Here is a 12785-nt window from a genome sequence, read left to right on the forward strand (position 1 = left end):
AAAACTTTCTTTAAACAAATGAGGAACAGTTTAGTGTGGTTACTTGTGTCAATTTATTTATTTTATTATTTAATCTTTTGATTCCATAAGTGAGGAGTTTTGTGACAGACAAGCTGTGAACTGGCTAAGAAGCCACTCTTTTATTAGGACCAGAACTCTGACCAATAAAATAAAAAATACATTTTATTTGTGTTGGATGCTAGCTACCTGCTAAGTTTAGATAATGTATTTGTTATGACCTGGGTGGCCGGTGTGTTTGAGGAGCGGACCCAAAAGCAGAAAACAAGAGGGAGAGTAATGAAGTTTAACAAAAAGCGAGCCTTTTATTCTGGCTGTTAAAAAAATGTAGAAACAAAAAGGCAATGGTGACAAATAAACTATACCACCGAACTAGTGAAGCTAAAGCCAGACATGGAATGTGCAGCTACTAGTGCTTTGTGTACTAAAGCTGGTAGGTCTAAATGTCACCCCAGAAAATTCTTTTGCATACAAGGAGGAGGGGAGCAAGTGAATCAGAGCTCAGGGCACAGAGACTAAGCAGGTCTTAAACAGACCATTTATTCCAGAGAAGGAAGAAAAAAAAGGAATTAACAAACACAATTTTAAAAGATACTTATGCAATAAAAACGTTCTCTGTATGCTAAAGTCTCTGTTGACAGGAATAAATATACTGTACGCACCAATACACAGTGAGATCAAGACAACACAAACCATAAAACAAACACAAATTTCCACTGTGTGACACATAAACCTGAGAAAAACTGAGACTTGAGACAACGTGAATTCCAGGAGTATGAGACAAGAGACACACACGATTTTCCAGAAGCCTTAAAATAAATATGGTCAGTACAACAAATCCTCCCCTTTAGATTCACCCCTGCCTGCTCCAAGTATGATTGTGATGTGGGGTGGTTGATGTCAGCAAGCTACCAATTTAAACATCGTATCAGATAAGTGTAAACGATACTGGCTCTGTATTTACTTGGTATTGGATCAAAACCAAAAATTTGTAGTGTGGCACAGCACTGTTGTGAATGAAAGAAAGTGTGAATGTTGAATGTTTTTGTTGAAATGTCCATGCAAGTATATATATGTTAAATGACAAGATATACATGTTCAAATCACATGAATTAACAGAAAGCTTCAGGTTCTTGACTTCTATCTTACAATTCTTCTAATTCTTCATATTTAATTATGAACTTATAATTTGAAATACAACAAAGTATCGGTATCGGATCCGTATCGTTGATACCACCCTGAATTTTGCTTTGTATCGCACATAACTAGCCCACATCAGTTTGATATTTTCCCCCTACTTCAGCTTTTTAAATTTGAGTCTTTATGTACATGCTAACATGTTTTGTATCTTCTTATGGGATTTGTTATTCATATGGGAGCAATCTTGAAATAAATGTCCAGCTACCATTGGGTGAAATGCTGTAGGCTATGGATGTATACAAAAAGTGTGACATGTTGTTAAAAGTGATCAGAATGTTCAGTAAGAGAAGAAAAGCACTGTGTAAATCCAGCCAGCAACCTGAGAAGAAACATTTCAAAAAGGGGGTTTGGGGGCTCAAATGATTAAATTGGCACCTGAGCTATTATTTCAGTGAGTGTGGGAAACACACATGAAAAATTTCCCACCACTGCCTTGAATGCACAGACAACAGAAGTTTGAAATAAACAGTGCTAGTCTGGGGTAACACAAGTTGTGATACTGTGTCATAACACGTTTGTCTAAAAAACAGTTGTTAAAAAATACATTTATGTTACAGTGTTGAGACAGAATGATTGTGAGCCAACAGCATATCTCAGGAGTGAGATACAAGATTTTAAAAGTCTTTATTTAAGGGAAAAATGCAAGGTCAAAAAGTCAAAGCAGTCAATAGTCACAAATAATGAAGATCAGGAATAAAGTGAAAGGAAAAAGTCAGTTAAGAAGGCAACTGATGGAAATGAGGAACAGGTTATCGTGTGAGGGAAGAGTCAGCACAGGTGAATGTAGAAGTAGGCAGGTAGGAGTGGCAGTTTCTGAAGTGACAGCAGAGTGCATGATGGGAACATAAAAAGACTGACTGAATAAAGACAGAAAACCAAAAGCATCACAGGCCTGTTTGCTTTGACATTACAACATCTAAACAGAGAAGTGTTTCACTCGCTCTGTTTCTGCTGAAACCACTTTTATCTTGTCGTCTCTCGTCTGTAGCAGTCTGATCATTTGGTAAGACATTCGTTTTTACATTTTACTAACTGTGTTTATTACAAAAAACCCAAACCCTTATAAAAGATAATTTCTGGTTTGATATTTTATTTGTGTAATTATGTATTTTCTTTGTACAGGTGATGAGTTTTTTGACAGTCCAGTCTGTGAACATCATGACAGACATCATGTTACTGAGTCTCCTCTTTATTCCAAGTGAGCCGTCTCATTACAGTCATTTACAGTCTGACAGATCAGTGCAGATAGAGAAACTTTACAAAGTCACACATTTTATATTTGTAAGTTAAGTGAAACATTTTGTACCGAAGGTGTAGAAAGAACAGGAGAAAAAAGCAAACCCATGACTTAAAGTCAGTTTTGTAAATATGAATTTTCTCTTCATTTAGATTTACAACTTTTATTTTTTGCTCTCTGGATTCCCAGACTCTTTGGCCGCTTGTCCTCAGGATTCACACCTGTTCATCACTGCACCAACAGAGATGGAAGCTCTGAGTGGATCATGTTTACAAATCCCATGTAACTTTAGTGCTGCTGGACCAGTAAAGTTTGACAGCACAAGACCTGTGTTTGGAGTTTGGATTAAACATAATAGCAACATTAATGCTCATCCAGAAAATGTGATTTTCAACAGCGGTGGGACAGTTAACATCTATCCAATGAATATTACAGGAAACCTGAAGGAGAAAAACTGCACCACTCTGTTTTCCAATTTAACCACAAATTATACAAACACATACTACTTCAGAATTATGAACTGGAAGTTCAGATCAACAGCTGTTTGTGATCCTCTTAAAATAACAATTAAAGGTAAGAGAGTTTCTTTTCATTCTTATTAAGAATATAAAGTCCAATCATTAGCAGTTTAAACATCAAAAAGCAGTTATGGTCAAATAAAGAGGCTGATATTACCCTGTTTATTTCACCACAACTGTAAAGTGAACTGCAGAATATTATAATAATAATATAATAATATTATATTTTGTATTCTTTATTGTGAACAGTAAAATTGGGATTCAGTCAAAAATAAGTTTAAAACGTATTTAACAGTGCTCTGCAGTAAACATAGGTTTTAAAAATCTGTACTGCACACTGTCAACAGATATATTTAACACATATTACTCAAATCTCCTTGAGGTCAATACCAGCTTGTTCAGAAGACCTTAATCAGCTTGTGCAAAGCCCTTAAAAATGAACACAACTTCAGCAAAACTGCAAGAAAACTGAAAATTAAAAATCAAAGAGAAATCATTCAAATGAATAAGTAGTGACTCCTTCACAAGTTACTGCTGCATCAACACAAACTAACTTGCTGACACAAATCTATCTTTACATCTCTTTCCCAACATTCCTAACATTCCTTCACTTAGATGGGACGCAAAAGGAGAAATCCTTTCTGTTAGTGATTAAAAACTTAAATAGGTTTTGCGTATTTGTCACTTCTGCATGTTTGAAATGCAATAAAGTTCACAATTAAACAAATATAACCTAAGTAAATTTAAACATTCACTTTTTAATGGTCATTTTATGTATTTGGGGACATCCAGGGTTTAGGCAGACCTGTCTGACCCTGTATGAAAAATGGCACTTTCTTTAAAAACACATCACAACCACATTTTCCAAAGATTTTCCAAGCAAGACCAAAGCATTACATTTTTGGGGGGATGTAAGCCTGAGTTTGTTTGTTCTTTTTTTTTTCTTGCTGGTGCGTTTTGGACCTTTGTCCTGCTGCATAACCCAAGTGAGCTTCAGGGCACAAACAATTGTCTGGAGATTTTTCTTCAGAATTTTCTGGTAGAGATCAGAGTTCATGGTTCCATCAATTAGGGAAAATCATCCTGAAGCTGCCTCAGACTGTCACACAACCACCACGTTTGATTGTTGGTATAATTTTCTCTTGATGAAATGCTTTGTTAGTTTTATGCCCGTTGTAACAGGAAATTTCAAGTTTCATCTTGTTACTCGAAAGAGTATTTTTGCCAGATGTAAGTTGTGCCTTTGTGTTCTGTTAGCTCTATTTATTTTCTCCTTAAACTTTCCCATGGAGACCATTTATTGCCCAGTTGCTTATTCTTATTTTTGAATCATGAACTCTGACCCTAACCGAGAAAAGGGAGGCCTGCAGTTCTTTGGATGTAGTTCTGGGGTCTTTTGTGAACTCCTGGATGAATCATAAATACACTCTTGAGTAATTTTGGAAGGTTGGCAAGAAACTTCACCACTGTTCCAGATTTTCTCCATTTTGTGGATAATGGTTCTCACTGTGGTTCATGCGGCATCACAAAGCCTTAGAAATGCTTTTGTAATCCTTTCAGCCTTTAATATGTCAATGATTTTGTTTCTCAGCTGGGTCTTTAAATCATTGAATGATGTGCTGCTGTTTGAGGAGAACACATCTGGGAGTAATCAGTAATTGTCACATCTTGTATTGTTTTTATTCAATGTTGTCACGTTTTTCTATCTTTTTCTTGACTGTATTATCAGTGTACAAACTGTCTTTGATGTGAAACCACAGATTCTCCTTGGAGGCCCAATATTACAATCCTAGGTGATCTGAAGGAGAAGGAGTCTGTCACTATAACCTGCTCAGCTCTCACTCCCTGTCCACACTCCCCTCCTCAACTTGCCTGGAATCTCACACAAGACTCTCACAACAAAATAGAGGAAAATACAGATGGAAGCTTTACAACTAAAATCCAGCAGAACATCACTCTGTCAGACACACATGATGGAAAGAAGATCAGCTGCTCTGCCAGATATCCTGTGAACCAAGGAAACGACACCAAGACAGCAGAGACAGAAGAAACTCTCAGTGTTTCATGTAAGACAATCAGAGTTTATTGTTGGAACTGAATCATATAGGACAACATGATTTATTGGATATGTCTTTTTTTTTTTTTCTCTCCAGATGGTCCTCAAAACACCTCAGCATCCATCAGTCCATCAGGTTTGGTGTCAGCAGGCAGCTGGGTGAAGCTGACCTGCTCCAGCAGAGCCAAACCTCCAGTCAGCAACTTCACCTGGTTCAAGAAGAGCAGAGATGGAGCTGTGAAAGTATCTGAAGGAGAGATTTACAGCTTCAATGTAACAGATGGAGGAGTTTATTACTGTGTGGCCACTAATGATCTGGGTAATCAGACATCAGCACAGATTCATGTGACTGTTGGAGGTAAAGGCTAAAGTCATAAATGTGTTAGATATTCTCCAAAATGTTCCTTTTTTTTCTTTTTCTTTCATCTAACTTCAGGTTGTGAACAAGAACAGCCTGGATCAATGTGTCAACATTAAATCATGCTTTATTTGTTTTTTACTTGCTGTTTTCTGTAGGTCATGTTTCATCCCAGTGTCCACGTATAGGAGGAATCATTGGAATCATTGTACTCTTAATCTTACTCTGTTTGATTGTCTTTGTTTGGTAAGTATCGTCTATCTAAGCAAAACACATGAGTCAGTTAGTTAATTTCATTTTTACCTTATAATAAAGACTGTTTTTTCCATCACACTTGACTTTGCTCAAACATATATTTAAACTAAAACAGAATATAGTTAATACAACTGCCTCTGACGTCTTCCAGGTGGTTGAAGTCAAAGCATCAAACTCAACCACAGACTCAGGTAAGAAAACTGAAATACAACACTACCTGTAGTGTTACCTGACTCTTCAGATACGTATTAATTGTAATATTTCTATCAGAGCAGTCTAACTATTTAACCCTTTTGTTGTCTTCACATTCTATATATAGCTGTTGCTCTCAGGGTCAGAATTGTCCCATTATCACCAAAGATCTAAAATAAAGCCATTTAATTTTAAATGCCAACACCATTTTGCATGAAAAAAACCTATATGTGAATATCAGAGTTTTCCTTTTTCACAGTGCAGAATGACTGCATTCATCCAGTTGCATCCACTCATTATTATCTTAAGAAAGATGCCATATTATGTGTTGCTCTACAGCAACACATAACAAACATTTATGTCTGAATGGAACCAGCTGGCTGTTGGGTGTTACTTCAGTGCTAGGCTTGTAGAGTTAAGGCAGCCACTTCACTCAATTGTCCCAGACCTCTCTTACGGCAGGGCATTAATATATCTGGAATGTGTTTACAATGTTTCGCTTGTCACACGTTTTGTCATGTTACAGCCTTATTCCTAAATGGATTGATCCATATCTGCCATCTCCAGAATGGCACGTTTGTTTTCTGATAGGTAGTGAGATTACCAGGTGAAATGTTTGGACAATTTACTCAAAAGGGGAAACTGCATATATTTTGGGTTGTAGAGTCATCTCTGTGACATTTAGTGGTGCCATTCTGCCCTAGTTGTCATATGATGGTGTGGATTATGTTATCTTGCCATTTTTTGTTATACCATTTGAATTTGAAAAACCAACATCTAAGGGATTTTCTGTTGTTAAACACATTTTAATGCCGTTTTTGAAACAAGGAAAAAAAGGAAGGTTAATGTAAAATGTCTAAAAACATGAATAAGAATAGACCCAACTCACAGAATCACAGAACCTTCTGTTGTTTTATTTCAACAGATTCAAATAACTGAACATCGGGTTGATGAAGAGCCAGCAAGTAAAACAGAAGGAGAGGAAGAAAACATCCATTATGGAGAGATCAATTTCTCTACGCTGGGATACGAAGTGCCCTCTGACTCAGTGCGGGACAGAGGTGAGCAGCAGGATACGGTGTACGCACAGGTGAAAGTCAACAAGCCAGAAAACAGCTCAACACAGAGTGCTCATGGCCAAGAGGAACTTTTTCCTGAAGAAAAATTGAGAACTGTAGTGGAATAACAAGAAGAAGAAACTCGTCCAAATGACTGCAAGGAAACTCTGTTACTCTGATTTCTGGAAAACATTCTTTAGCTTCCACCATTTAATCCTCCCCTCTACCTTCCATCTTCTTGAGTTCCAAAGTCCTCCTACAGACTACCAAATGATGCTGCCTACCTACATTCTCCCCCGACACCACCTCACTGTCTCCTGTCTCTTTTCAGATTGCAACTTCTGTCCACCTGTGTACAACTTCCTCCACATTTATTCATCATCTTATGTCTCTCCTCCTTCCTGAAGTAGATGTCAACCACAGCTATTTCAGTCCTGTTCATAAAATCCACAATCTGTCCTTCTCTTCTTAAGACCATACCTACCCCAAATCTCTTCATAGCCCTTTTTAACTTCACCTAATAAGTCATGGAAATTTCTTTTTCTACTGACATCCAACCTGTGGGGAATACACACTGACAACAGCAAGACATCACACCTTCGATTTCCATCTTCAAACTCATGATTCTGACATTTTCTTTGTTTTTACAACAGTATTCCAGCACTCTTCCTTCAGCATTACCCCCAGTCTGTTTCACTTATCTACATCATGGTAGAACAGCATGAATCCACCTCCAGTGCTCTTGACCTTGCTTCCACCTGGTGTCCTGAAAACACAGTATATCTGCCTTCATCATATAAGCCAACTCTCTCCCTTTACCAGTCGTTGTCCCTACATTTAGTCTCCACAGTCCTGCTCTAAACAGCCTTAAACACACTTTGAACAATGAATACAGCTAATCTGCATTCACAGAGTGTATGTGAATCTACCTTCTTTACACAAGGCAGCAACTTCATGACAATTAGATTCAATAGCAGCAGTGTGTTTTTTCTCATGGTTCAGCTGTGGGATTAACACGCTGTTGTTGAAAATATAATGGAAAAGTACTTAATACAGACATGACCTGCACCACTTTGGGAGTTTTGTTGATTGCTTTCATAAAAGGCTGGATGAATTACCATAAATTCCAGGATTAAATGATTCTAATCCCTTTTCTTCAGCATTTTAAAAAAGTCAGCATGCTGCATTAATAAAATAAATACTGCAGATTCACACCACCAGGTGGTGATGAGTTGACATTTCTGCTACACTTTTTATCCAAGTGTTTGGATAAAACACATTTGCAGTTTTTTGATACTTTTCATTAATCCTTTGATGTTAAATGCATCTCACTGTGTTGAATGAGTGTTTAGGATAATTATTTTGTATGTCTTGGTTTGTGGTACATAAGAATTAATGAGATTTGAAAAATAAAATGTAATATTGTAACACCTTGTTAGTCCATATGTGTCTTACTTTAATAAGTAAAACTGCCTACCATTTATAATCTGGAACAAAGTAAATAAATAAAATAACCCCAAACCCACTGCAGAATCATTGGTCGCTGTTTTATTTTGTTTTCTGACTGAAAGACCCTGATGATATGTGGAATTACTGGAATTCTTTGTAGGACAGCTTGACTCTGAGGAAGTTCTTTCATGGAGTTTATTCACAGAGTGTAAAAAAGTTCAGTGAAGAAGATGTTGATGAATGTCAGACTTTGTAGTTAAACACTTATAAATTTAACACGTGTGTCTTAGGCATTTTTTAGTCAGCAAAGCTTTCCACAACATCAAGCAAATAAAATCCAAGAATTTGAATAAAAGATTTAATAATTACATTAATTCCAGTTGTTGTAATGTATTGCCACTTCACATTTGCAAATGTAAAGAACACAAAATACAACTTATTAACTGCTTAATTTCATAATTGCATTGTACATATACAATTAAAATAAATGGTTATTCTATTCTATTCTATTCTATTCTATTTGATAGGGCAGAGTTCTTAATTTAATATTTTTAATAAAACATGCTTTAATGGCAACCCTTTAATTTTCACTAACATTTTGGCAAACTCCCACTTTGTCTAAAATTGTACTTAGTTTATTATCGTGTGATGGATCAGAAGTATCACAGTACCACATTTAATCTTTATGGAATTGCTTTCAGGAAGGTTTTGTTGCATTTGGACATCATTTGAACAACATTTTTGTTAACTCTGAGACATTTATACCAAGATATCTAACATACAAATAAATCACAGGAGAGCACACACAGCATCTGAGCATGGAAAAACTGTATAAACATGATCATAAACAATAGCTATAGAGCTATATTTAATCACCAGGAAGAAATAAACAGCAGTTAAATTGAGTACAGTATGTATTGTGTTTAATTTAGATTTGAGAAAAATTAAATGTGATTGGAAACAAATATTTTTAATGTGCAGGTAACATATTTGTGTCAGCAACTTTTTTTTTTCTGTTTTCTGCTTTGAAGTGTGATACTTACCAAACAAAAACCATTAAGCAGAATAACATTACAGAAGCAAGAGGTCAACAATCCAAATGATTCCACCAATAAGTGGCCACAGTGTGACTCCAGATGAAATGAGACCTAAAGAAAAGATCAAGTAACAACAATTAATTCTGCATGGACACAAAGAAAAACTAATTTGAGAACAGATCTTGGCTACAGCTGTTACCTGCAACAGCCACACGAATCTCTGCTGATGTCTGATTACCCAGATCAGTAGTGGCCACACAGTAATAAACTCCTCCATCTGTTACATTGAAGCTGTAAATCTCTCCTTCAGATACTTTCACAGCTCCATCTCTGCTCTTCTTGAACCAGGTGAAGTTACTGACTGGAGGTTTGGCTCTGCTGGAGCAGGTCAGGTTCACCCAGCTGCCTGCTGACACCAAACCTGATGGACTGATGGATGCTGAGGTGTTTTTAGGAGCATCTGGAGAAAAAAAATGAAGTCCTGTAAACATTTTTTTAATGACAGGAAAAACAAACAAACAAACAAACAAAAACCCCCGAGTGTCTTACATGAAACACTGAGAGTCTCTTCTGTCTCTGCTGTCTTGGTGTCGTTTCCTTGGTTCACAGGATATCTGGCAGAGCAGCTGATCTTCTTTCCATCATGTGTGTCTGACAGAGTGATGTTCTGCTGGATTTTAGTTGTAAAGCTTCCATCTGTGTTTTTCTCTATTTTGTTGTGAGAGTCTTGTGTGAGATTCCAGGTGAGTTGAGGAGGGGAGTGTGGACAGGGAGTGAGAGCTGAGCAGGTTATAGTGACAGACTTCTTCTCCTTCAGATCACCTAGGATTGTAATATTGGGCCTCCAAGGAGAATCTGTGGTTTCACATGAAACATTTTTTTTACACCAATAACGCAGGAAATAGAGTCAAGAAATAGATGGAGATCAGTGATACCATTGGATAATAAAAAATATACACCCTATGTAGTGGACAAAAAGTATTTGCATACATATTTAACATGTTTTTAATTTTTTGTGGTTCTCTAAATATGTTTGAAGAACTAAAACAATGTGCGTAAAAAAAGTAAATAAGATATTGTACAAAATACCATTGCAAACTATGTTATAATTTTCAATCGCTGTCAGAGAACAATGCTCTTTTTGTATCTCATTGTAAGCACAGGCAATAGTGGAGAACAGAGAGAATCGCAGTAGGATTCTAGTTTGTGATGACCATTAGTTATTTTCCTTTGAAATCAAGTTGTTATACAAACATGAATATGCATTCACACTGTGTATTTTGCATTATTGCATTCATGCTTTAACTGATAATTTAATTTGTTGCTTTGAGTTTTTTCTTCATTTGAATAATTTCTTGGATTTTTAATTTTCTGTTTTCTTGCAGTTTTGCAGGAGGCTTGTTCATTTTTAAGGGCTTTGCACAAGTAGCTTAAGGTCTTCTGAACAAGGTGGTTATTGAACTCTGTGAAGTAAATATATCTGTTTGTTAACAGTGTGAAATATAGTTTGTATTTTAGGTTGTAAAACTGTGTTTACTATAGAGCACTGTTGAACACATTATAAGTTTTTTTTTTCATTTCTCATGTCTTTGTTTCTCATGAAATGAAGTTACAATTTTCCATTAATTTCTGATCTGAATACAAATCAATTAAACAGGTTGATTTGCACATTTGACCACAACTGCTTTGTGTTGTTTACACAAAAGTTGTAGCTGTTTAGGATTTATGTTCTTAATAAATTGAAAGAAAACGTTCTCACCTTTAATTGTTATTTTAAGAGGATCACAAACAGCTGTTGCTCTGTAGGGCCAGTTCATAATTCTGAAGTAGTATGTGTTTGTATAATTTGTGGTTAAATTGGAAAACAGAGTGGTGCAGTGTTTCTCCTTCAGGTTTCCTGTAATATTCATTGGATAGATGTTAACTGTCCCACTGCTGTTGAAAATCACATTGTTTGGATGTGCAAAAGCATCCGAATGATTTTTCATCCACACTCCAAACACAGGTCTTGTGCTGTCAAACTTTTCTGTTCCAATTTCACTAAAGTTACATGGGATTTGTAAACACGATCCACTCAGAGCTTCCATCTCTGTTGGTGCAGTGATGAACAGGTGTGAATCTTGAAGACAAGCAGCCAAAGTCCCTGGAAAAGGTAAGAGCAAAGTTAAAAGGTGCAAATCTAAATGAAGATAAAATTTATAATGACAAAATCGACTCCAAGAGCCATGGATTTACTTCGTAAAGTATATCTATCTTCACTGATCTGTCAGACTGTAAATGACTGAAATGAGATGGCTCACTTGGAATAAGAAGGAGACTCAGTAACATGATGTCTGTCATGATGTTCACAGACTGGACTGTCACAAAACTCATCACCTGTATAAAGAAAATATAAAAAGCCATAATTACACAAATAAAAGATTAAAACAGAAAATCATGTCACAAATTTCTAGACCTAAAGAGTAAATTAAGGCAGTTACTTTTTAGAGTATTATACAATTTTATATAATTACTATATGTAAAAAAAAAAGTCTTACCAAATGATCAGGCTGCTACAGAGGAGAGACGACAAAGTAAAAGTCAATGTGTGATTTTAGCAGAAACAGAGTGAGTGAAACACTTCTCTGTTTAGATGTTGTAATGTCAAAGCAAACAGGCCTGTGATGCTTTGGGCTTTCTGTCGTTCTTTATTCAGTCAGTCTTTTTATGTTCCCATCATGCACTCTGCTGACACTTCAGATGCTGCCACTCCCACCTGCCTCTAGATTCATCTGTGCTGACCCTCCTCTCACATTTTAACCTGTTCCCCATTCCCTCAAAATGTCCCTCATACATAAAGCCGCTCATTTCCACCAGTTGTCTGCTTACTTGTCTTTGAGCATTCCAAGGATATCCAAAGATTTCCAATTTTTTTTATTCCTGCCAATTCTGCTCTTCATTTTCTGTAATCACTGGCTACTTTGACCTTTGTATACTTGTTTAATAATGCAAATTTAGAATTTTCATTTTATATACCACTCCTGAGTTGTGCTCTTAGTCCATAGATCTGATCACTGAAGACAAGTTTCTTGTTATTTGAGACATTTATTTCAAGTTTGCCCCCAAATAAATAACAAAACATAACAGAAGGCACAAAGCATGTTGGCATATAAATCCTAAAAGTTAAAGGTTTTATAGTATGTGGAGATTCAATTTTGCAGTACTGCTTCTGTTTCTGTGGAAACCAGTTCCTTTTTTGAGTGCTTTAACTTCTGTTTACTCATTTTTATTATGACCACAAGAAATCATTTGAAAAATATGGAGGACCACAAGAGCCACGCACATCGAAATAAAGAATTCTGTGCTTAAATAATGAATTGTAGAATAAATTCTGCATTTGTAAATTCATTTTTTGAATTCCAATTTAA

General features: G+C 36.2%; 2 protein-coding genes across 2 annotated transcripts; one reads left to right on the top strand and one right to left on the bottom strand.

Moving 5' to 3' along the window:
• The first annotated feature begins 1195 nt into the window (after positions 1–1195).
• On the top strand, positions 1196–8273 carry LOC146511186 (myelin-associated glycoprotein-like). The gene is made up of 8 exons (XM_085173023.1): positions 1196–2221; positions 2341–2416; positions 2645–3028; positions 4734–5039; positions 5127–5387; positions 5546–5633; positions 5794–5833; positions 6760–8273. Exons 2-8 carry the CDS (start codon positions 2344–2346, stop codon positions 7018–7020), a joined length of 1413 nt encoding a protein of 470 aa, XP_085029149.1. The 5' UTR covers positions 1196–2221; positions 2341–2343; the 3' UTR covers positions 7021–8273.
• Positions 8274–8664: 391 nt separating this feature from the next.
• LOC146511187 (myelin-associated glycoprotein-like) lies at positions 8665–12785 on the bottom strand. The gene is made up of 5 exons (XM_085173026.1): positions 11679–12785; positions 11138–11521; positions 9928–10233; positions 9578–9838; positions 8665–9489 (listed from the first exon to the last, which is right to left on the bottom strand). Exons 1-5 carry the CDS (start codon positions 11779–11781, stop codon positions 9413–9415), a joined length of 1131 nt encoding a protein of 376 aa, XP_085029152.1. The 5' UTR covers positions 11782–12785; the 3' UTR covers positions 8665–9412.

This window comes from Neolamprologus multifasciatus, chromosome 9 (genome assembly GCF_963576455.1).
Source record: "Neolamprologus multifasciatus chromosome 9, fNeoMul1.2, whole genome shotgun sequence".
Classification (NCBI taxonomy): domain Eukaryota; kingdom Metazoa; phylum Chordata; class Actinopteri; order Cichliformes; family Cichlidae; genus Neolamprologus; species Neolamprologus multifasciatus.

Coding starts and splice junctions, on each gene's coding strand:
- LOC146511187 (XM_085173026.1), bottom strand. CDS start 11,781: ATGGCTTTTTATATTTTCTTTATACAGGTGATGAGTTTTGTGACAGTC. Junction 10,234..11,137: donor TCTTAAAATAACAATTAAAG/GTGAGAACGTTT, acceptor GTGAAACCACAG/ATTCTCCTTGGAGGCCCAAT. Junction 9,839..9,927: donor AGAGACTCTCAGTGTTTCAT/GTAAGACACTCG, acceptor TTTTTTCTCCAG/ATGCTCCTAAAAACACCTCA.
- LOC146511186 (XM_085173023.1), top strand. CDS start 2,344: ATGAGTTTTTTGACAGTCCAGTCTGTGAACATCATGACAGACATCATG. Junction 3,029..4,733: donor TCTTAAAATAACAATTAAAG/GTAAGAGAGTTT, acceptor GTGAAACCACAG/ATTCTCCTTGGAGGCCCAAT. Junction 5,388..5,545: donor GATTCATGTGACTGTTGGAG/GTAAAGGCTAAA, acceptor TGTTTTCTGTAG/GTCATGTTTCATCCCAGTGT.